Consider the following 26,544-nt stretch of genomic DNA (forward strand, 5'->3'; position numbering starts at 1 on the left):
ACAATTGATCCCTGATCCCCTTTTCCTGTCGAGAGCAACCAGATTTGCTGAATAGCAGCACCAATGTACTGTGAATGTGCCTCACTGTCGAACTTCTCAGTTCCAGGGTTCCTTTATTCCTCACACACCATTGGACCGTGGAACAGAATCCCTGAGGATGTCGTGCAATTGGAACTTCAGAAGTTCAAGCGAAGATGCAATGCATTACTACTCTAATACAATTCTCCTTGTAATTTAACAATTTACTTATATTTTTTTTATTTATTTACTAATTTTTTAATTAGTTTTTTATTTTTAATGTGATTTCTTCTTCCTCTATTTCCCATCACCTTCTGTTGCTCCTTTCTAATGAACATTATATTCTTTAGAAGCTTGAATTTAAAGTCAATGGCCCCTGTGTGTTACCTCAGTTCGGTCCTTTGGATAAGGCATCAATTAAGAACTCTGAAGACTACTATTTTTTTTAGCACTTACTACGGCCAAGCATATTAGTGAGCTTCAAGCCCTTTCTTGTGTGTGAGCTTTATTCTAGTGGAAACCTCTCTCTTTTCTTTCATTGCCCAGAGAACAGACGTAGAAGTGAAAGCCCTTCCCAGATTTGTGACTACCTAATCTAATTGCTTTGGTAGGCAATGAAGAAGTGGCCGTCTTATGTCCAGTTAGAACTCTAAGGATTTACCTGGATATACTTCAACCTTAAAGAGGAGGAGATGAGAATTTGTTTTGTGATGTTAGGAGGCCAAACACTCCTTTGTTCAAGAATGCTCAAGTCAATGCACAGAGTTGATCCCTGAGCTTCTACCATGCTGTAAGGAAGTCTTTTTATTTCCTTTACAACCTTTCTCTAAAATACAGCTCTATGGAAACGTAGGCCTAACTGTTTTTGCCTTAATAATTTGCGAAACTTTCAAATTTAGCATGGGATGTGTAAAGCCCTTAGTCCTATCGTTGTGGACGATTTCTCTTGAACCAAGTATGAGAGCAACCCTACTTTCTCTCTGATTGTTAGTTGTTAGGAAATCCTGCTATTGAAGTTTGGGAGCATGAAGTACACACTGGTGTGTAGGAGCTCACCTTCATATCTGAAGGTGGTAGCTGTCTTTAGTTTTGGACTGGCAGTTATGGGCTTTAGACTCAGAAACAGGAGTCACTAGTGCTCTGCGAGATAGAGTCCATTTTCCTTGTAAGGACAAGTCTCACTAAGAGGGCCTTTTACCCTGCTGTGGTTCCAATGTCACATTTGTTTTTAGTTTGCTCGGCTGAATATTTGTTTCTCTGGCTGCAGTAAACCATCATACTCATTCAATGTGGTAGTCAGCTAAGTTTAATAGTATATAAGGTATAATTCCAAATAATAAAAATTTTTATGATAAAATTAATTTTTTGGATACTTAGCTACCGTTAAAGTGGAAACCCTCCCAGCCTCCCCACATCTTAGTAGATGATCATGAAGAATTCTGACAAGAACGTAAACATTCCAATGCCACCTGGTGAGATCTCAATACAGTAGGTGATTACAGAAACAGTCCTAGCGGGTTAGCCAAGTGTCATTTTGTGTGCCGATCTCACCTAACAGTAGCTAAGTATCGAAGTAATTCTATTATAAAAATTTTCGTTTTCTGAAAAACTTAGGTCATTTTTATAAGTTTTTATTAAGTAATTTCTATTCCTAATTCATTAAGAGGTGTATTTTACCATAATGATCAAGCAAAGAAAACTGATTGAAATATAAATATTAAATTTTCGTAAATATTTGAATTACAAAAAGTAACAGGCAAGGGTGTGAGGAGCTTATATATAAACTCAGTGGTTGTTTCACATTTGGTTGTTGTTTTGATACTGTGATGTCCTTATTTGGTTTGATGGTTACAGCATGTTGGCTGTTTTTGGATTAAAGTAAGTTGCAGAAAGTCCCTATCTTGTTTTTACAATAAGAATTTATTTGGGACTTCATATCCACTTCAATGGTGGTGGTATTTTTCTGCAGTAGTCGGGAATTATCCCAAGTATGACATCCATTGACCTGCGATACCAAATGCATTATTTATTGACTGCTCTGTCTGCCATTGCAAGATGGTTACTTTCGACAACTATATTGCAATATTGCAGGTTGGATGTAGTTTATGAACATTTTCATGACACTTGTTTAGAGCTTCACACCAACATTTTCACATATACACATCATGATCCAAGAGACACCAAACTTGCAAAATGAATAATATTTTGCCTTTCAGAAAGGCTATTATGCAATACTTCCCCTCAAGTATCCTCAGGCGAGTACAAAGAATTTACAGTAGAATCACAAAAAATTAAAGGTGGGTTAAATTAATCACAAGTTCACTGCAATGCTGAATCCACATAGAAGATGAAGCCTGTTAACAAAGACACTGATATCCTCACAAACTGAATCACTAACAATTCTCGTTCACGTGAGCTAAACCATATACAATTATTATTCAATTCTGACACAGATAAGTCAGAACAGAAATCAATGTTGCTCCTATCTTTAGTGTTTCATATCATGCGTTTCTCAATAAAAAATAAGTGTATATAATTAGAATAATTGTAGCAAGAACCTGGCCTACTGACCTGAACAGAACCACAAAAGATCCCTCCTCATAAACACAATTAAATGTAAGACACCAAAAACAGCTGAAGTAAAAAGGACATGTGAAGGACCAATTGTAGCCTGTAAACGAACCTGAAAATAAAGAAAAAATAGGATTACAAAGTGGGCATTTTATTCATATAAATGTAAGACCACTACAAAAGAATAATGCTAGTCATCACATGATAAAAATACACAAATAGCTAAATATGACATAACTGAATTGAAGAATTACACATGGATATCTGAAAAAGATCAGAGTTAATTATTATCTAGTACATCAGCGTTACTTCTGATGATATAAATCAAAATTGCTTGCCGAATACCACAAACTACCGTAGGCTACATCAGATTGACAGTTTAACGAACTGATGGTATTACTTCACTTAAGCTGCTGCTTCCCTCCCAATATGCAGATCGTTTCTCAAGCAAGAGCCTCCTTCCATACAGAAGTGATATGTATGTTACTTTATATGCACTGGAACAACTAAAGTTATGCATTTGAATAACTGATAACTGAAATGTTTCTATCGACATAGCTTCAGAAGTCATTCCTTCAAGTTATATTCTTCATGATACGAAAACAAAAACTGAATAAATGATTAATACTTTAAAAATCCAAAAATTAATGTATCATCATAAGCAAAATATTCAGAACAACTTGAATGTCTTTCAACATTATGGCAAGGGAATTTATGAAATGTTCCATTACTGTCCCAGTGAAAAATTTTCTAGGAGTTTTGGCTATAATTAAAATGTATCATATAGTTTGCCTAGTGCAGTTGTAGAGTTTTCTGATCTCCAAAGTTTAAGCGAGGAACAAATTCATTCCTGCTTTCAGCTGATGTCTTCTGAATTTAGGTGTGTCGGTTTTATTTCTATTCTCTCATATTTATTTATCATTTTATCCTATAACTTGTCTCTCTGCAGGCTGATTTTCCTTTGGAGCCCTCTTGGGTTCACAGTCTCTTGACTTTGTCCGTAAGGGTTTCCAGCCGATTATTTAAGAAAGACAGGAAGAAGGCATTCTAAGGAAAAGACCCCCCCTGTAAAGTCACTCTTACAAGTTATGATCAGCCAAAGTGCAAATCATCAAGAGCGGGCTGATGAATAAAATTTTGTTATTGTGGTTGGAGGAAGAAGTAGTAGTAGGAAGAGGAGGAGGAGGAGGAGGAGGAGGACGTGAAGAGGTAGGGGAAGAAAAAGTGCTTGAGTAGTTGTTGTTGGGACTCAAGAGAGGGCGGCTGAAAAAAGAAGTCTTTCTGGTTGAGTTAGGTGGTTGCACTGTAGGACTGAAGTTCTCAGGGTTCTATGAGAGGTCTACCTTGGAAGCAGTCACAATCGTTTGAGGTGAGTGTTTAATTTGTCTTTTTGAGCACAAGCTATCTAGGCATTTGGCAGAATTACGTCGGCAGAAGGGGTACCTGTTAAAATTACGGACATATTACTTCCATTTAATGGAACCAGTGATACTGAAGAATGGTTTGAAAAAACTTGAAATGGTTGCTATGTTTAAGGAAATTAAGGAGCTACAAGTTGTAATACCTTTAGTCCTAGAAGGAAGTGCATATTCTGTGTAAAATGAATTTAAGTGATGACAATAAAAACACATCAGAGTAAATTAAGTCAGCATCAATTGAAGCTTCTACCTTAAATCCATTTCAAGCTTATGAACAATTTGCTAAGCGTGTGTGGTGTGATGAACCAGTTGATGTGTATATGACTGATTTGCGAAGGTTAGCAAGATTGGCAGGTGTTTCTTCTGATGCGTTGTTGTTGAGGGCATTTGTGGTTGGGTTTTAGCAGTTGTGTCACGCAAACTTTGTGCAGTTTTAAGAGTTGATAAAATGAACCTTGGCAGCATTGTTGATCATGCAAGGGTGTTGATGTCTGAGCTGGTTGAAAGCCAACATTTGGTTAGGTTTTGTTTTGAGTGTAATTTTGTCTGTTACAGTTGTGGTGAAGTTGGTCACATAGCTAGAAATTGTTCAAAAGGTGAGCAGAGAAATGGTATCAGAGGATCTGGTGCGCCAGCAGTTCCTCCAAGTCAGCATTAACGACGCTCCCTGTTATTAAGGTTAGTGTGAAGGGTCATGTGGTTCTAGAACAGTTGTTGCTCTGTGGGCTTGTGAAGTCGAGAGTAGTAGTTGCAGATGATGGTCATATGGTTGTGTGTAAGGGTGAATCAGTTTCGTCAATGCGTGTGGGTAGTGAAATGAGTTGTGTTGTGTTGGGTAGCATGTTGGTTGGTGTAGTGGTCGCTAGGTATGGATACAGTAGAGAGGTTGGGGGACGTAGTGGTGACGGGGGCTCAGATGAGGTTTATGAAGAGTGGCGAAGTGATGGAGACATTGAAACCAAGTGAACGGAATCTTGCTTGCGCTGGAAGGTTTGCTGCATTGCCAAAATGAATGATTGTTCAAGATAAAGACTTTTTAGCAAACTTTGATGGTGAATGTTGGACAGTAACGTGGCACTGGAAAAATGAAATTCCACCAGAATTAAAAATGAGGTTAGTTGTTTTACAAGTGCTACTTTGCCTACAATCAGAGAAAAATCTGATAAAGAAATTAAAATTTAGATAGAAAAAGGGTGGCTTAAACTAGCTAAACACACTACCCACAGGGGTCTGATACCACTAATGGCCATAGAGCAAGTTGATAAGAACAAGGTGCAACCAGTATTAGATTTCTGAGAACTTAATGATTATGTGAAATGTCACCCAGGTGTTGATGCTGCAGTGTCTGTGATGTTACTATGTGTCGCTGGCAGTGGATGCCAGAGCCAATACTACTGATTGATCTGAAGTCTGCTTATCATCAGATCAGAGTTGACAGTAGTTTATGACCATATCAGCAGGTGTCACATAAGGGTAAGCTATATTATATGACAAGACTAGGTTTTGGGTTAAATTCCATGCCTAAAATAATATCGAAGATCTTGACAGAGGTCCTGTCAAGAGATGAGAAAGTGTGTTGTGGTACAGATAATTATGTAGATGATATTGTAAATGAAAATATTGTTTCTGTGGAAGAGGTCATTTCTCATGTGCATAAGTTTGGGTCAGAAAAAAGGATTCCTGAGTCACTGGATGGTGGTGTGTTGGCTAATAGTGGAAAACTGGAGTTTAGATAGGCAATCTGATCCTTCAGTGAACAATGAGAAATTGTCATGCAGAATTTTTTTTATTTGTGGTAATCTAGTGGGGCATCATCCAGTCCGTGGATGGCTTTATGCGGCATGTGGTCACATGAAGAGAATAAGTGAAGGCTAAGCTTGGGATGACTGGATTGGAGGTAAGGCCCAGTTGTTGGTGGAGGACTTGTTAAAAGGGTGCAGGATGATGACCCTGTTTGTGGGTATTGGTCTGTTCCTGATGCTAAAGTAGGCAAAATCTGGTGTGATGCTGGTAGCCAACCTTTAGATGTGGCTTTGGAGATGAATGGAGTGATTGTTGAGGATGGAGCATGGCTTTGTAAGCCAGCCGATGCAGCTCACATCAGTGTTGCTGAATTAGATGAGGTGGTAAAAGGAATCAATCTAGCAATAAAATGTTGCTGAATTGGATGTGTTGGTAAAAGGAATAAATCTAGGGATGAAATGTTGCTGAATTAGTTGTGGTGGTAAAAGGAATAAATCTAGCAATGAAATGGGACTTTGAGTCTGTTGAGATAACAGATTCTGCAGCCATATTGAGTTGGTTGCATGGAATCTTTACTGGAGATTTTAGAGTGAAGGTTTCTGGTATGTCAGAGATGTTGGTGAAATGCTGATTGTCTGTGATAAAAGATATAACTGGTGAGTATAAGTTGGATGTCGCTGTGACATTGGTAAAATCTTTTTCAGAGCAACTCTGATGAACTAACCAGAGTGAGGAATTAGTGGCTTTATAATGAGTTTCAGGTGCCCACGTGTGCAGTGAGTTTGAGCAAATTGCATGATAGGCATCATTTTGGTGGTGAGAGATCATTTTCATTTAGCACAGTAGTTGATCCTGAAGTGAAGAGAGATGATGTTGAGAAATGCATTCATGCGTGTTGGCAGTGCAGGTCGAATGATCCAGTGCCTGTTAAGCACGATCTTGGTGAGTTAAGTGTAGAGAAATATTGGTGTAGATTAGCAATGGATGTGACACATTACAAAGGAAGGAGCTATTTGACAATAGTGGACTGTGGGCCAAGTAGAGTTGCTATTTGAAGAGAGATTGGGTCAGAAAATGCCAGAGATATTTGTTCAGATTTTATGCATGTATGTCAGGAGAGAGGGCCTCCAGATCAATTTGAAAAGTTATGCAAGGTGTGGAACATTGAGAGGCATTATCTAGTTGCATATCGAGCTCCTGGTAATGGGATTGTTGAATGTCACCATCGCGCTATAAAGAGTTTAGCAGCACAAAGTAATGAGGGCCCTTTGGTGAGAGTGTTTTGGTAACCTTCCAGCAAAAAATGGTGTTAGTGCTGAGAGTGCTCCATGTAACATGTAACTATACTTGGAGACATCCAGAGGTGCAGAACAAGATTGATAGAGTGGCTGAGTCTGCTGCACAAGTTGGTGATTAAGTTTTCGTGAAGCCTCAAATGCAATGTGCACTTCTAAATGGGGAAGGGGTCGTGTGACAAAGGTAATGTCAGAGAATAATGTTGATGTTTACAGTGTACCTCATCATGTATTAGACATATGTACAATTCTTGATGAAAGTAATGAGGAATTGGGTGGGGGTTTGATGAAGATGATGAAATGAAGAGTGAAGCAGATGTGATTATCAGGCTTAACATTCCTGAACCCTCCAGGATGGTTCAACGGTGGCAGCCTCCTGTGTGGATGTGGGATTATGTGAGTCATTGATGTGTAAATCATGGGGGGGATTGTGGTTGGAGGAAGTGGAAGAAGCAGTAGTAGAAGGAGGAGCAGGAGGTGAAGAGGTAGGAGGAAATGTATAATGCCTACTTTCACTAACCCATTTAATGAGGATGAGGATGAGAATGACCATGAGGGGATTGGGGGCTGGCAGACACAAGCGAGTAGAAAAAAGAAAAGAACCACTCAACTGACGACTAGACCAAAGCCCAACGTTTGCAAATCACCTTGGCCGAAACCTGAGAAGAGATGTCCCGCTGTGATTCCAAATTAGCACTCATCGGTGAAGCTAGACACCATAGTAGAGTGTCAAGCTTCTCATGGGCCCCAACCCTCTTATCTTCCACGAACTCCCATGCAAAATTAAACATAAAGTGGTCTACTGAATTACCTGCCTATTTCAACACCTCAATTTTCTTAAAGGTGAGAATTTTGGTCCTAATACAAAAATCTTAAGATACAACCTAATCCGGGACCAATCCTGCCCCCGGGTTTAGGCACAGGCTTGCCTTCTACCACAAGTGCCAGCCAACCTTCCATGGCGAGTGACTGACCATTCCTGCTGGCCAACCCCCCATCCACCCAAATGATCAACTCATTCATTTCCCATCTTCGTGAGTTGCCATGGATACATTAGATATAATCTCTTGGAATATTTTTGGCCTTATATTCTGCAAAAATGTTAAAGGCATCACTGCATTACAAGAAAAGCTCCTCTGGCCTCATGACCTTGCCATCTGCAATTCAGTGCATAAAGACTGCAAAGCTTTCTCAACCTCATCAATGTAAGGGGGGTCTGTCTTTCCTGTGACACAAATCATTAGACAACATGGTGAATGTGTTGACCTACAGGAATGATAGATTGCTGGGGCTTCAAGTGGCAGTAGGAGATTCTAAGATCTTAATAATTAATGTTTATATGCCCTGGGAAAAGAACAATAATTTTGATCAATACTGCATGATCCCAGGTGAGTTTGTAAAGTCACCACATCGGTGCCAGCGTAGTGTTTCGGCGGCGCCATTAATTAAGTCTCCGCTGAGCATGTTTTCTTTGGTGACTTCGCATTTTCTTCAAGCTCAATTAGTCAGGCCTAAAACGTGCCAGGTCACGCATTTTTAATCATTTTTACTTTATGCGTATTTATACAAATGTCACACATTGTGTATCAGATGTTTCTTCATTCACAGGCATCAAGACTGTATCCATATTGTAGTTCTGTATGTTTTGTATTTTAATTTGTACTCGTTCACTGCATATTATTGTTTATTGTTTCGACCTCAGGTCACAGTCAATTCCATTGTCTCTCGCGGGCGGCGCCAGTCGGCCGCTATATAAACTGCCTGGATCTGTAATAAAGTAGCAGTAACTTTTTACCTGCTCGTTTCTTTGACACCTTACAGTGGTGACGCCGGAGTATCCCGAGCCATTAGCGGACTGACACGGCGACTTAGTCTTGGCTCCAGGATTTCTCCAAAACGCTCTTAGCGGCCTAAACACGCGCTGTAACCAGCGTTTGAGCGTGCTGACTCGCCGGCGCACCCCACCAGCGCCACTAGCGGAACCACACGGCGCACGAAAGTGCGATTGACGCGAGTACCCCACTCCAGTAAGGGGTCAAAGGAGCGAGCATGGACGCGGATATCCTCCTTCATGCAGTTAAACGCGGACCCAAACGGACTCGAGGTTTACCTACCTCCCATCACACCCGCGCCCGCCCCGCATCGAGGCCCTCCCGCAACTCCACACCAGCGCCCAACACACGACGGCCGGGCAACACACCGCTGGCCGCCCTCACCGTAAAGCTGCCGCCGTTTACGCAGGAACCCATCGATGGGCTGCGCAGGGTGGAAAGCCACTTCAGAATCGCGGACCTGACGGACGAAATCCTACAGGCCGACACAGTGCTCAACGCCCTTCCGGAGGACGTGTACAGAAAACTCATTTCGCGAGTACGAAACACACACCCTCACATACAGCACCACAAAAAGTTCCTCCTCGAAGCTTGCTCCTACCCATCACCGAATGGGCCGCCCGTGCTATCGACCTTGCCATAAACCCACGCCACGACCTCAATTCAAGAGACACTTGGAGCATGGTCGTAGATCTCCTGTCACTACCAGACTTGGGTGGCACAAAGAAGCGGCAGGAGATAAGCTTCGCACGGGAAATCTACTTTCGCCAACTCCTCCGGAGGTACGCAACCAGATCGCTCACCCCTACACCATGCCTATCGAGGACCTCATAGAGATGGCGCAACATCTCACAGACTCCGTCAAGGCTTCACAGCGGCTAAAACCGGCCACACAGCCGGTCAGCTCCCGTCCAGCCTGAAGAGGACGTGAGAGCAGCCCGTCAACGCCATCGCCAACAGACGTCCACCGAACCACAGCAGATGGAGGTCCCCGGCTTCTGTCGCTACCACAAGTGGTTCGGAAAGGACGCCCAAACTGCCTGCTGCCCTGCTTGTTCGCCCGTTCAAAAAGCGGGGTGGCGGCGGCCAGCAGGACAGGCCGCCATGGCAGCCGAAGAACCCAGGGCCTCAAAAACAGTAGGTTTTTACGTCCGCGACACCGTCTCCGGCAGGATGATGCTGGTCGACACAGGGCCTTTAAATCGGTCTTCCCAGCATCCAGAGAGGACCGCAACCAGACACCAGACCGGCCGCTTTCCTGACGGTCGCCAACGGAACCCCATCCTCTCCTCGGCACCAGGCTCCTGTCGATCTCCATCCTGGCCAGAGTTACTCCTGGGACTTCATCGTCGCGGACGAGGAACCCCACTCCTGGGGGGCGATTTTCTGGCGCGCCGGCCTGCTAGTCGGCGTGGGGCGCAAGCGCCTCCTCGATACCGACTCCTGCCGGTCTCTCCGTTAACGGCGGGACCCAGACCCACCATCAGCGCCGTCGCCCCCCACCAGTATGCACACCTACTGTCGGAGTTCCCTGAGGTATTTAAGCCCGAGCTTCGCCAAGTCCCCAGGGCCCCAGCCAAGCACGGCATATACCACCATATAGCGACTAAAGGGCCCCCGACACATGCGGTTCCGCAGGCTTCCCCCTCAGCGCCTTCAGGAGGCAAAAAGCATTCGCGGAGATGGAGCGGATGGGCATCTGCAGGAAAGCCTCCAGTCCATGGGCCTCCCCTCCACATGGTGCAGAAACCGGACGGCTCCTGGAGACCCTGGGCGACTACAGGCGCTCAACATTGCAACAGAGCCCGACCACTACCCTCTACCCAACATGCAGGACCTCACGGCCTCCTTTCATGGGGCCAAAATATTCACTAAATTGGACCTTCTTAAATCTTATTTCCAGCTACCTGTTGCGCCAGAGGACATATCAAAGACAGCCATCATCACGCCCTTCGGGTCCTATGTGTTCGCCTTCTCCACCTTCGGGCTGAGGAACGCCGGGGCCACCTTCCAGCGGCTCATGGACAGCATCCTGGGGGACCTAAAGTTCTGCATCTGCTACGTCGACGACATTCTCATATTTTCCAGGTCTCACAGCGAACACCAGAGACACATCAGGGCAGTCCTCCAGCGCCTCCAAGAGAACGGCCTCGTCGTCCGTTTGACAAGTGTACCTTCGGCGTCCAGAAAGCAGAATTCTGGGTCACGAGGTGTCTCCGACAGGCGTCCGCCCTCTTACATCAAAAGTAGCAGCCGTAGCTGTTCCCGACACCCACCTCCATCAAGGCCGTCCAGGAGTTCCTTGGGATGGTAAACTTCTACAGGCGGTTCATCCCGGGATCGCATGACACCACGGCCCCTGACGGAAGTCCTAAAAGGCCAACCGAAGTCCCTGTCTTGGGGACCCAGCCAGCAGCAGGCCTTTTCCCTGACGAAGGCCGCCCTCGCCAAGGCAACCGCCTTGGCACACCAGGATCCCAAGGCCCCCTCCAGCTGACGACAGACGCCAGTAACGCCGCCTGCGGTGCTGTTCTGGAGCAAATCATCAATGGCGCCCCAGCCCATCGCCTTCTTCAGCAAGAAGTTCAATCCCGCAGAGACCCGCTACAGCACCTTCGACAGGGAACTCTGCGCGATGTACCGCGCAGTTCGGCAATTCAAGTTCCTCCTGGAGGGGATGCCTTCACAATCTTCACAGACCATCAGCCACTGGTTCACGCCTTCACGAAGCAGGGGGGACGCATGGTCTTCCAGACAGCAGCGCCACCTCTCAGCCATAGCCGAATTTACCTGTTCCGTCAGGTACCTCCCGGCAAGAAAAATCCCGTAGCAGACGCCCTCCCAGAGTCGAGTTGAACGCAGTGCAGCTTGGTGTAGATTACCAGGACCTTGCCAGAGAACAGGCCGCTGAACCAGAAGCCCCAGCATACCGCACCGCCATCACATCCCTCAAGTGGCGGACGTGACCCTCGCCCCTCGAAGGCCCCAGCCTGCTCTGTGACATCAGCACAGGTCAGCCCGCCCTTTGGTTCCAGCCTCACGCCGCCGCCAGGTATTCGACATAATTCACGGCCTCTCACACCCCTCCGGCAGGACCACGCCAAACTGCTTTCAAAAAGTTCGTCTGGCACGGGTGCAAAAGGACGCCACGGCCTGGGCAAAACAGTGCTTGCAGTGCCAGACCAGTAAGGTGGGTCGTCACACGCAGTCGGGGGTAGGCGAGTTCCCACAGCCAGGGCGCCGCCGCCACATCCACATCGACATCGCCGGGCCCCTTCCCCATCAGGCGGATCCAGATACCTCCTGACGGTGGTAGACCGTTCGACGAGGTGGCCCGAAGCCACACCCATGCAAGAAGCCACCGGCAGCGCGCGGGCCGAGGCCCTGCTCTCCAGTTGGGTTAGCCGCCCGGCGCCCGGACCACATCACAACCGACAGGGGCCCCACTTTCTCTCCGAGTTGTGGTCTGCCCTGGCTCAACTGCTGGGAACCACGCACCACACCACCACAGCGCATAACCCAGCGGCCAACGGCCTGGTCGAACGGTTCCACAGGTCCCTAAAGTCATCCCTCATGGCCCGCTGCACCGCCGAGGACTGGAAACATCAGCTGCCGTGGGTCCTCCTCGGGTTGAGAACCGCCCCCAGAGCCGACGGCACCCCATCTGCAGCTGAACAAACCTATGGGGAACCCCTCGTGGTGCCGGAGAGCTCGTGACGGATGAACGCCACTCCCCATCACTGCAGAGGCTCCGCGACGTGGCCGGCAAGTTCGCCCCTTGCAGGCGCTCATACATCGACAAAGCAACCACCTTCATGCCGCCACAGCTGTCATCCGCCACCCACGTCTTCGTCAGAGTCGACGCCGTCCGTCCACCACTAACCAAGCCCTACAGGGGACCCTTCCGCGTGCTGGAACGGAACAGCAAGGCGTTCCAGCTGGCACTCCCTGGCAAGGACGACTGGGTTTCAATAGACCGGTTAAAGCCCGCCTTTTCTGTCGGAGAGTCCCGACAGTGACGCAGCACCCTTCCGCCCAACCGCACTCCAGCACGCCCTCACCCCGCAGGCGCGGCCGCCACAGGAAGGGACCGCCCAACCAGCAGCCTCACAGGCGGGAGACCCTCCGTTATCTTCAAGGAGCCGCGGCACCCTTCAGCGTCCCCAGCAGATACAGGGATTAGTCAGACGCGTCCCTCGTCTTGGGGGAGTATTTGTAAAGTCACCACATCGGGCGCCAGCGTAGTGTTTCGCGGCGCCATTAATTAAGTCTCCGCTGAGCATGTTTTCTTTGGTGACTTCCCATTTTCTTCAAGCTCAATTAGTCAGGCCTAAAACGTGCCAGGTCACGCATTTTTAATCATTTTTACTTTATGCATATTTATACAAATGTCACACATTGTGTATCACATGTTTCTTCATTCACAGGCATCAAGACTGTATCCATATTGTAGTTCTGTATGTTTTGTATTGTAATTTGTACTCGTTCACTGCATATTATTGTTTATTGTTTCGACCTCAGGTCACAGTCAATTCCATTGTCTCGCGGTCGGCGTCAGTCGGCCGCTATATAAACTGCCTGGATCTGTAATAAAGTAGCAGTAACTTTTACCTGCTCGTTTCTTTGACACCTTACAAGTTAAACAGCATTATTCACGATTCTGCTACTAATCATATTTGTATAATTGGAGACCTTAATTCTCACCCTACAAAACAATTTTATAAAGAACTTACTTGCTGCTTTCAAAATCACGCTCTCCAAATTAGCAATGTAATGCTCTTCCTTCCCTCCTCCTATACCTATGTACAAAATAGAACAGACACATTTACAACCTCCTGGCTGGACCACTGCATCATGTCCCCACAACTTCATGATTCCATTGTGACCTGCAATATTCACTACGATCTTACAATGGACTATGATCACATCCCCTTACAGGTGTCATTCAGTACCCCATCCCTCCCTACTGAACCCCCCAACTGATTGCTCACCTGCCGTTAACTGGGATTTTAAAAACCAGCAGAAAACCACGGAAACCAGGCTGCGGTCAGTAGCTCAACCAGCAGACACCTTAGTGTACACTAACTCAAAATGTAGAAATGACCGCTACAGGAGAGATCTGATAGGATTTTATTCGAATATAATTTCTGCTATGCTTCCTTCCAGCAGGGATACTTTTAGATCTCGTCAAGGCAACTCTCGCAATAAACCTGGATGGAATGACTTGGTTAAAGACTTGTGTACAAATTCACAAAAAAATTTTTTACTGTGGAGGCAAAATGGAATCCCAAGGGAAGGACACTTTCCACTGCTAATGAGACAGGCAAGAGCACAGTTCAAACTTGCCCTTAAGCACTGCAGACTAAGTGAAAAGCAACTAAGAGCTGATGCAATGTCTAGATAATCAGAATCTGGCAATTACCCTGGTCTCTGGAAAGCCATTCAATCCCTAAATCCCAAAACTAAAAAGCTATCACAGAGAGTAGGAGAAGCCATCGGTGACAAGGCTATTGCAAGAATGTGGGGCGATCACTTCAGCATTATCCTAAATTGCATAAACGATCAAGACTCCCGAAGGGATGTAGATAACCTCCTTACTGATAACATTCAGTTTCATTTCGCCGATTGTATTGCGCCAGGTAGGCTAACATCAGCAATGACATAAATAACCTACCTAGTAATAAATCGCCCAGCTGCAATGGTCTACTGCTGAAGCTTTCAAATTCTGCCAATAATTTACACATTAAATAGCTGCTCTATTTAATGTGTGCATAATTCACCAGTTTCTTCCAGACTCCCTACTCTTAGTTCACTTCATACCATTGATAAAAAACAAGCTAAAGGATGCAGCTGACCCAGGCAATTATTGCCCGATTGCAATTACTACAATTGCGTCAAAGATACTCAAGTCCTTTCTTCTAGTGAGACTTCTCCCCTTTCTACACAATACTGACAACCAGTTTGGCTTCAAAGCAAACCACTCACCGACACCTGCATCTACATCCCGAAAGAATTGCTGAACTATTGCCTATCATCAGCCTCTCCTGTTTTCCTGATTTGTAGATGTGAGAAAAGCATTTGACTGAGTAAACTACCTGAAGCTCTTCCTGAAACTGCATAAACAAGGCGCACCTCTATATTTAATTGGCATTTTATGTTGTTGGTTCTCCACACTTCAATTCTGTGTCAAGTGGGGTAATGTATTATCATACACCTTCAGCTCCTTAGTGGGCTTTGGCAAGGGTGTATTCTATCTCCATACCTGTTTAATACATACACAGGTGCCCTGAATGTCAAACTGAACTCACTCCCAATCGGGTGCACTATCAATGAAACAACAATAAACAACCTCTGCTACACCGACGATATGGTTCTGGTTTCTCCATCAATGCAAGGTCTCCACCGACTCATCAACACTTACCGCCAATATGCAGAGGAATTTGATATCTATACAACGAAACCAAGACCCAGTGTCTGTTGCTGCTCCCGAGATCGCTTAAGCATATTGCAGAACCACAAATTTTCCTCGGAAATCATTGTCTGGAACTTGTGCATGAATTTCCGTATTTGGGCCACATTATCACAGACGACCTAAAAGGTACGGCAGACATAGAACAGAGGTGTCGTAAGTAAACTATGTGAATTTGGCAACATGATTGCAAGAAGGTTTGCCTTCTGCCACCGAGACACGAAAGTGCTGCTCTTCGGCTCATCATATATGGGTGTGCCCTTTGGACGAACTATGCCTGAGAGACCTAGAGATGTATCACTGTTGTTCACAATGACGTTCTGAGATGCCTCACAAACCACGGTCTAAAGCCCTGTCCACACTATCGAGCATGCTCGACGGGCAAACAGTGCTACCAGATCAAAATAGGTAGTGAGAATGAGGGTTGATGACGTCAGAAGCGGGAAAACCACAGGCAGGGATCTGGCAATAAACAGTGCTACCAGATGTAGTTTAGCCCACAATATCTATTTCTTCACCGGGCAAAGACCTTTACCAGTCGAAACAGTTTCTGGTGTTTCCTTTAAGCTCACTCACAGCCAGTTGCCCGCTCGTTTGCCCGAAGTTTCCTAGCTTCTGACGTCACCTTCGTGCCTGCCACTCGCCCTCCTTGCTGATGTATTGGAATGGGATCTGGTATCACTGTTTGCCCGTCGAGCATGCTCGATAGTGTGGACAGGGCTTAAGAAAGAAGGTCTGTTCACGCGCAGGTAGGCGGAGCTACACCTACAGTACGTCTCGTGGTTAGAGAAAGACTCAGAAGGGAATGTTTATAAACCAAAAGATTTTAATCTTAATAACGGGATTTACCCAATACTTTTGTAAAAATGTGATTACGCAAAATGCAATAGTTTTTTTAAAGGTAATGGAATGGCAATAAAAGATTTATTTCATTTTCATAGAATATTTAATAATAACATCAAGAATATAACTAAGAAACAACTCCTGGCTGGCAGAGACGTAATTTCCTGGTAATATTTACAACTGATATTTAGTTCAAAAGAAACAAAAAGAGTTATAACTGGTGACTTACGTTCAACTGAAAACAATTTATCATTGCCTGTATTGTTAGGTCTAATCTCATAATTGGTGGTATCCGATTGACTGCAATTATATTATTTACTGGGCAAAGAACAATGGAAATATTGCCAAGGTCTTATAAAAAGATTAAGCAGGCCAACCATTTACTCTCCAAAGGAAACTTTGGTATTTTAATTCCCTGACCTAAAGTTCATAAATGGTAGCATCCGGTCAACTGCAGATACATTTACTGGCAGAGAAACAGACGAAATACTGCTCAGGTACTATGAAAAGATTGACTAGGTGAAAAATTTATTCGCCAAAGGAAATTTCAATTCCCTGGCCCAAAGTCCATAATTGGTGGCATATGGATAACTTAAATTATGCTATTTACTGGGCAAAGGTATAAGAAACTTTGCGCAGATATAGCAAAAAGATTAACTAGGTCAGCAATTAATTCACCAAATGGAATATTGGTATTTTAATTCCCCCACCCAAAGTTCTAATCTAGCAATTATCTGTTAAGTTTGAAAACAAAAATTTCCTAAACCACGTTGATGATGATTTTTAGCTTTATAGGAAATCAGCTGGAATGTTCAGATGTTTAATGAGCTTAATAGGAAACCAGCTGGAATGTTCAGATGTTTAATGTGAGCTTAATAGGAAACCAGCTGGAATGTTCAGATGTTTAATGTGAGCTTAATAGGAAATCAGCTGGAATGTTCAGACGTTTAATTGTATAGAAATTAAATATAAAAAAATTATTTACATTACATCTCCTCTTTCCCTGTACACCACCCAAAATCTAAAGTGAAAATCGTGACATCAAACCATTTGCAACATTTGATTATCACCGGTAATAGTAAGCATAGTAAATGTTAAGTAACAAATATATGTCATACTGTAAATATTTTCAACTATGTAAACTGATTTATTATGAACAATTAACTTCACTCGGATAGAATATCACTACATGTACTCTCTCCTTGCACACCACCGAAAATCCAAATAGGGGAACCGTGGCATCTAATCATTTGTAATATTCAGTTATAAATGTTAATAGAAAACATAGTAACTATTAAGTAGCAAATATTTGTCGCATTGTAATATATTAACAACATAAACTGATTTATTAAGAACCATCGACTTCATTTCAAAAGAATACCAAATTCTAAACTCGTCCTCTGATGCTGGCAGATGCATTGTTGGTATTGCATCAATGTGTAATTGTACAAGATGTCTTGGTGTTGAGATTCCAAGTAATTCATATATAAGGTTCCTTGCACAATCAGTTGATTCAATATGCAAACTCAAATCCTCGAAGAATCCGCATTAAATCTGTCTTTTCTCTTGCACAGATGAATCCATTTTTTTCGAAGTTTTTCCTTTTTAGGAAATTTACACCTCCTCCTTTCTGCTGTACATATTTGGCCTGGCTGACAGGTAAATAGCCCATCCACTCGGCCCGTGACGTCATGAGCGAAGTTGGTCGAATTTTGGGTCAGTTGTGAACAGACCTTCTTTATTAGACCACATGTCACAAAGACTCCTCGCTATCACTCCACCACGCAGATGTTCACAGAAAACCACCTGGATAATTTAAAAACCATTGAGAAACAGCAGCAATTCGCTCATACAAAGCATCCTAAGCAGTGAGGCTTCAAGAAGATCTAATTCTAAATTGTGGGAAAGATGGGATAATGAGGCGTCTGTTCCTTAAATGACTTATTCTCTACTTTTGCAATTATGAAGTCTCATCTGCAGAATCTATCATTAATATTATTATCATTAATAATATTATTATTATTATATCTCTATGTTTGTTATTTTTTTTTATTATTACTGTGATAATATCATTGTAGAGTTTTGCTATTATCAATTTTCGTATTTAGCCTTCCGGACCCGAATTCTGCAACCACCTCAGGTTCCTAGCTGGGAATTAATTGTATGCAATTTGTTTTTTTAATTATCATAATTTTTTTACTACCATTCCCAATATTATTACTGTCATTACCATCATTACGAACACTATTTTTTATACTTCTTCAGCAACTGTGCGGATATTGCCGATTTATCATTATTTATCCTGTTATCTCATGTAACTAGAGTGTGTATGTTATTGTCTCTACTTTGTATATTCCAGGTATATGGCCTTGAGCCGAAATAAAATCTATTATTATTATTATTATTATTATTATTATTATTATTATTATTATTATTATTATTATTATTATCATTAATGGTTTATATGAATGCAATGTCAAGCCTTTCGGCATGAAGAATGCAGCAGCACCTGTCCAGAATTTAATGAATAAGGTAATAGTAAAAGTTGCCAAGCGCATTACATATAGCCTACCGATGATATTTTTTTCGGAGACCTGGGAGGAATCCTTGAAACATCTTGAATTGTTATTTGAAGCGATTACGGAAGCTAACTTGCCTGTAAATGTGGTCAAATCAGAAGTTGTCAAGTCGAGTGCTTCATATCTTGGACGCGAAGTTGGAAATGGTTAAGTAAAATCAGCACAAAGCCATATAAAACCGCCGATGTGGCAAATTTTTCGACTATTTCTTCCCCTTTATCAGACATACTGAAAAAGGAGAGGAAATCTGAATAGGGCAATGCATGCCAAGAACCCTTTGAAAACATTAAATATATATTAACCTTTTATCCCATTCTCAGGCTCCAGATCTCAATTTACCTCCTAAATTAGCGGTAGATGCTTCGGAAATTGGAATTGGTGCAGCACTTGCACAAGAAGAGAATGATATTGAGCACCCAGCTGGTTATTAATTGAAGAAGTTAAATAAAGGTCAAAGGAATTATTCAGTTATTGAGAAGGAAGGATTTGCCTTGATTTTAGCACTGCGACACTTTGAAGGATATGAAACGTCTAACGTATTCAGACCACAATCCAGTCACTTTTATAAAGAAGTTTAATACTGTAATAAGAATAAAAGCTCAGCTCGGTGGAGTTTATATCTACAAGACTAAATTATAGTTGTTAGGCATATCAGAGGCAAAGACAATTTGGTTCCAGATACATTTTCTAGAATTGACTGATGTATAATGTGATACCAGAATGGGAGTCATTCCCAGTTACTCTATGTATAGCCTACAATTCTCATTTAGCCATGCAGGGTAGCCTCCTTTTCAGTGTATATGTAAGAGGTAAATGTCAGCTTTCTGTTTTTTTTTTTTTTTTTCAAAGTGGTCGTCTGGAAGATAACTTTCAATAAGGAGGCTGCAATTTTGTAAAGTTTTGAATTGTTTCAGATTTTTCTTTTTTGTGTTCTAAGCAGGATGTTGTTTTGTTTACGGTATTACACAGAAAGTGTTGTGATTGTTATCTGGTAGGTTGGCAACATTGTAATGCGGTCCTGTTCTGTGGATATGGCAACACTGCCAGTGGAAGACAAAGATGTACACATTATGGGTACAACGGCCAGCGTCACGTGTGATACCTTTTAATAAGGTACTAGTTCACTTGGCCCTGTAGGGGAGTAATGCCGTCAGTGCACCTCATGCGGTGCACTGTAGGCGTTATTTAAGGTTCTTTGCAGCATGCCTTCGGCCCCTAGCTGCAACCCCTTTCTTCCTTTTACTGTATCTCCTTTCATATTCTCTTTCTTCCATATTACTTTCCAACCTCTCCAAACAATTGACTCATAGTGTAATTGCAAGGTTTTCCTCCTGTTACACCTTTCAGACCTTTTACTGTCAATTTCCGTTTCAGCGCTGAATGACCTAATAGGCCCCAGTGCTTGGTCTTTGGCCTAAATTCTATATTCAATTCAACTCAACTAGTTCACTTGGCTAAGTATCATTTACATAATAGTAAATGTGAAATGGTGTGCAAGATATTTGCGTTCCTTTATTGTTTATGTCTGTAGATGAGAATGTACTGTACTTCTTTAGTTCTTATGAAACTTCTCTTTTGTTACAGATGTAGTGTTTGAAGGTTTGTGTTCAATAAAGCCTAAAAACTAGGCCTAGTTTCATTGCAATTGACTGAAAACAAATATAACAAGATGGAAAGATTGCTAAAACCAGAAAGGCTAGACACTGACCCTAGTTCATCATCGATGGCCCACGAGTTTAAACACTGGTTCAAGACTTTTGAAAACTACTTATCCGCCCTTCCGCTGGATAGTTTGAACAGGCTGTCTTCTCACTAATTTTTGTCACCTAAAATTTATGAGAATATTTCTGAATGTACTACACATGAGGATGCTATTAAGATTCTAAAATCATAGTATGTTAAACCCACCAATGAAGTGTCTCGCACGACTTTGTCTGTTTACTTGCCATCAGCAAACTGGGAATCCATAGATGAATATTTTCAGGCTTTAAGACTTCTTGGTAAAGAATGTAATTTTCAGGCAGTGACAGCTATTCAGTATTGTGAGGAGTGTTATGGATGCATTTATTAGTGGCTTACAGTTGTAAGAGACCGCATCGCTGGTATTTTTGGCGCACGTGTGTGTGCGTCATCCATCGGAGGAAACAAGACATCCAGATGTAGTTCAGTGTCTCTCTCTAGTCACTCATAGCAGCAGATCAAGTAAAGCATCTATGGCATCGACTTCCCTTTCAACCAACACAGCAGGGTTTTGCCAAGCGCATCTCAGGGTTAGTGGCAGGGAATATCACAATATATGTTTAGCTGTTCTGCCATAGGTATGCTCAGATGTGATTCTCGGACAAGATTTTCAGCAATTACATGGAAGTGTTACCCTAGAGTATGGTGGTGAACTACCTCCCCTGGTTTGTGGACTTTGCATCTCAAAGGTGGACCCACCAAAGCTCTTTGCTAACCTTACAGCTGTCACCCTATCTCAGCCAAGTCACGCCAGTTTTCTTATGAGGATCGGATGTTTATTAGGAAGGAAACCCAGAAGCTATTGAGAGAAGGTATCACAGATCTGAGTAATTCGACATGGTGTGTACAAGTAGTGGTGGTAAAGGATGACTACAGGAAACCACGGTTAGCTATTGACTACTCCGAAACTATTAACAAGTTTACACTTCTTAACAGGTACCCCTTACCACCCATTGATGATACAGTAAATAAAATTGCTCAATATTGTATATTCAGTACTATCGACTTAAGGAGTGCCTATTATCTAGTTCCCAGAAGGAGTGAAGATAAACCGTATACAGCATTTGAAGCAGATGGTGGTCTGTATCAATTTACCAGAGTCCCTTTTGGTGTCACCAATGGAGAAGCCTGTTTCCAGAGGACCATGGATAATTCTGTACAGGAAGAGCAACTCAAAGGAACCTACGGTTATTTGGACAATGTGACAATTTGCGGTAAGTCACAGGAAGAACATGGTATTAGCCTTGAGAAATTCCTTGAAGCTGCTGGGCGGAAAAAACATAAGTTACAACGAGGAAAAGTGCAATTTTGCAACAGATTGAAAATTCAACGGGTTGAAAATTCTTAGTTATGAAGTGGGAGGGGGAGAGACCCTGAATGACTCAGGCCTTTGCATGAGCTGCCTGTACCTCAAGACAAGAAGTCACTTCGTCAAGCTCTGGGTCTTTTTGCCTACTATTCTCCGTGGATTTATAATTTCTTAAGTAAAGTTAGTCCCCTAAGTACTACCACCTCATTTCCTGTAACAAAGAAAGCTGAAACTGCTTTTCAGGCTCTCAAACTTGATATCGAGAAATCTGTAGTGCAAGTTACTGATGAAGATCCACCATTTGAGGTAGAAACTGATGCATCCAAGGTAGCCACTGCGGCACTTCTCTCTAAAGGAGGACGTCTGGTGGCGTTCTTTTCAAGAACATTTCAAGGTACTGAGAAGTGCTATGCGGAGATTGAAAAGGAGGCACAAGCTATTATTGAAGCAGTTCGTCATTGACACATTATTTAACAGGTAGGCATTTTACAATTAGGACAGACCAGAGACCTGTGAGCTTTATGTTTGATATGAAGCATAAAAGTAAGATTAAAAATAACAACATAATGCACTGGAGGATGGACTTATCTTGCTATGATTTAGAGATCATATATCAACCACATCCAAAAAACATTTCTCCTGACATCTTCTCTAGGTCCTTCTGTGGTGCAGTACTCCACAACCAGCAGACATTAGTAGCTCTCCATGAAGCTTTGTGCCACCCAGGACTTACCAAATTACAACATTTTGTGAAGTCTAAGAACATACCCTTCTCAGCAGAAGAAGTGTGACAAGCAGTCCATCCATGTAGAGTTTGTGCCTGGTGTAAGCTGAACTTTCATTGGCCTGAGAAGACACACCTTAAAACGGCCACTTAGCCATTCGAGTGATTTAATATTGATTTTAAAGGACCATTACCCAGTTCTGATAAAAAATATTTTCTCACTGTAGTAGATGAGTACTGACGATTTCCTTTTGCATTCCCTTGTACTGATATGAAGGCTTCGACAGTTAAAAGTTGTCAGTCTTAGTTGTTTACAATTTTTGGCATGCCCTCTTATATTCATTCAGATAGATGCCCATCATTCATGAGCAGAGAAATCCAACAATTCTTGCATATCATGCAGAAGGACAACTAGTTACAACCCACAGGGAAACAGTCAAACTGAGAGATTCAGTGGTACCATATGGAAAGCTATTACAATGGCGCTGAAGTCAAGAAGCCTAGATGTTCGATACTGGCAGACAGTTTTATCTGAAGTGCTCCACTCTCTACACTCACTATTGTGTACTGCTACTAATGCAGCGCCCCATGAGACTCACGGGTTATGCTCGACAATCCTGTACTGGGACTTCTGTACATACATGATTATGTCAGCCAGGGCCTGTACTCTTGAAATGTCATGTGCAAGCTAACAAAACAAATCCTCTCGTGGAGGAGGTAGAACTTCAAGCAAACCTTCACTATGCACACATTCATTACCCAAGTGTTGACACGACTACAGTATGTTACATGACATTTAGCTCCAGTGGAGACCCTGTTAATGAGGAATTTCAGAATGCACCAACAGAAGTTGTGGAAAATGTTCTACAGTCTCCAAAGAAGCCATTAGACAGTACTCCGAGGCCAAAAAACCTGTTCGGCAAGATACTCTATTACTTCCAAACACAGCTCCAAGTGAGGAATCTCCAATACTGAGGAGATCCAAATGTCTCCAACGACCCCTGTACAGTTTGAGTAATTTTGGCAAAGGGGTGAATGTTGTGATTGTTATTTTGTAGGTTGGCAACATTGTATTGCAGTCCTGTTCTGTGGATATGGCAACATTGCCAGTAGAAGACAAGATTTAAACATTGGGCACAATGGCCAGCGTCACGTGTGATACCTTTTAATAAGTACTAGATCACTTGGATAAGTAACAACATTTACATAATAATAAATGTGAAGTGGTGTGCGTGATATCTGCGTTCTTTTGATGAGAGTGCACTGCACTTCTTTAGTTCTTACAAAACTTTTGTGTTACAGATGTATTGTTTGAAGTTTTGTGTTCAGTAAAGTCTAAAGACAAGGCCTAGTTTTGTTACAGAGAGGATCTCAGCATCTGACGTGTGTGTATGCTTATTAGCATTTAAATTCCATTTCTTATATAAATAATATTATATGTATAAAAACAATTTAACTCAATCCGTTACGGTTATACTTTTGATGTGGGGTGTCACCAAAGAGGTGATTTGCTTTGTTGATTTGTCATCAACAGTATTCTTAATATTATTACTTTGGGGTGGTCATAATTATTATATGAATATTGTTTTATAAATATAAATTAATCATTATTAGTTTACACCAAATAAGACAACAGTTGGGGTTTTAACATCTGAGGCTAGCCACTGAGGAACCTGATGCTCATTTTTATAATCATGACAGGACATTGCATAGTCACCGAAGCAGACGAGCGACAAGAGAAGTGTGTGTTGTGAAGGATGGGCGTGGCAGTTCTGGCTGTAGCTGGCACTTCAGTAGAAAATGGAAGATAGACTTTTCTTTGACTTGGTCAGCGAGTATCTGTACGACTGGGAGTGCCATGGCTGGAGAGACCTATGTGGACTTTTAATAACTTTACATGGTGGGGGTCTGTTCGCCCGTGTTTTTGATGGGTCCGACACCTGTGTGTATACTTCTCCTCTTCCCCCACAGTTCTTCCATATGTGGATGTACTCACCACTCTGTAAGAATGGCCATTATTGACTACGCATAGCTTTTTGGAGACATCAGTGAAGGACTTCATACACTTCATTGTTATGTGGAACGGTATACCTAGCGAGTATTTCGCATCCCTTCATGGAACACCTTTCGTCACTTAATGAGAAGTCGTGGACCAAGTGGAATACTTTTCGTCCTCGGGACTTGCAGGACGACAGACATAAACCACTAAGTAAACCTGAGAACCAATGAATAGCCTAGCATCGTCACTTATTCTGATATAAAGCTGTATTGGAGACAAACTCGACGTGAACACCTAACTTTTGAGTTAAGTAGTAATATTTTTCTCAGTGTAAAATTATTTTTATATTTTAGTGTTTACATCAATCACTTCGTAATGAACTGCTAAAACTATTTAGTAATAAAGTATAATGAACTTTTTCAAGAGTCCTTTTAGCCATTAAAAAGGTTTGAACTTCTGTTGACCTTGATAATTATTGATTTTTTATAGTTACAAATGTCTTGTATTATGTTTATGTTTCTGAGATCTAGAATTATGAGTCCTTTAGAGGTCTTAACAATATATATATATATATATATATATATATATATATATATATATATATATATATATATATGTGTGTGTGTGTGTGTGTGCTTGTGTGTGTGTGTGTTTGTGTGTACATACATATGTACACACACACACATCTATGTGTATATATATATATATATATATATATATATATATATATATATATATATATATATATATATATATATATATATATATTTGTAAAGACGTCAGACGTCTCTTCCTTTCCCATCAATCACGATCATGAATCGTATCTATCAACACAGTGAGAATCTCATGTATATATTTGTATGTAGAAATTCCTGGCCTTTTTGCCAATATATATTTTATCACTGCATGTACATTATGTCTTATTATTGCTATTTGATTGACTGTTAACAAACACAAATTGCTCTCACTCAGCATACGGGTCATGGCAATCAAAGGTCGGGCACTTCGTTTCCGTCCACACGCTGCTATGTACACCTGTACCCAGGTTAAGTAAATTAGTCAGTACCTAGTTCTGTCTCTTTGACCTCACAACTGGTGACCCGAGGAGCAACGGTAAACACAGCGGTTTTGGCTTCGCCATTAACGGACTTACTACAGGCGCTTTACCTTCACAGAGCCCTTAACAGAACCATACGGCGACAAAGTCTAGGCCTCTGAAAGCTCCTTCCTCGGAGAGCACCCACGCCACTAACGGACTAATTACGGTGTACCTCCTTCAGGTACATTCTGGCATTCTCGAACAGTCTGGCTCAGCCATTTACAATTCACATCGACCGTATTCAGAAGTCATTAACGGAACCACACGCCGTATAGTTTTGACTTCTGATGAGCCCCAAGCACCATTAATGGACTAAATACGGCGCTTATTTCACATTTTGGTGTGAGGCAAAATGTCAGACACTGAGGCCGAGGACACACAGATCCTCTGCATCGCTCTCTCGCCTTCAAAGGCAGCAATAAACCAGGTGATAAAACTCCCACCATTCTCATGGCAAAATACCGCATCCTGGTTTCTGCGGGCAGACATCCATTTCCGGGTAGCAAAAATCATGGACGAAGAAACCAAAGCTGATGTCACCATGACAATGCTGCCAGAGGAGATCTTCAACAAAATCACCCCACGGTTGGACTCGCAGCCGGGCAAAGTCAAGTATTGAGACCCGCGAGAGAAACTCATCGTCACATACTCCATGCCCTTCCCAGAGAGAACCCAACGCGCGCTTGACCTGATGACCCAGCCCATGGGGGCTGTATCACCCATGGACGCCTGGGACAAACTACAAGGTCTCGTGATGCCGCTGGGAGTTGACTATAATGGACAGAGGAGGGAGATCAGCTTGTCGTGGGAAATATTCCTGTGGCGCCTTCCACAGGAGGTGAGGGCACAAATCATGGATGCATACAGTCTCTCAATGGATGAATTGGTGAACGTCACACACAGAC

The 26,544-nt window shown here is 42.7% G+C and overlaps 1 protein-coding gene across 3 annotated transcripts in view; it reads right to left on the minus strand.

Moving 5' to 3' along the window:
• INPP5E (Inositol-3-phosphate synthase) overlaps positions 1-26,544 on the minus strand; it is an 830,915-nt gene that overhangs the window by 208,434 nt on the left and 595,937 nt on the right. For all 3 annotated transcript variants that reach the window (XM_067084336.1, XM_067084335.1, XM_067084334.1), the window contains one exon: positions 2,590-2,701. In XM_067084336.1, the coding sequence (XP_066940437.1) occupies positions 2,590-2,701 (112 nt within the window). The remainder of the gene's footprint in view (positions 1-2,589; positions 2,702-26,544) is intronic.

Source organism: Macrobrachium rosenbergii, chromosome 41, assembly GCF_040412425.1.
Source record: "Macrobrachium rosenbergii isolate ZJJX-2024 chromosome 41, ASM4041242v1, whole genome shotgun sequence".
Lineage (NCBI taxonomy): Eukaryota > Metazoa > Arthropoda > Malacostraca > Decapoda > Palaemonidae > Macrobrachium > Macrobrachium rosenbergii.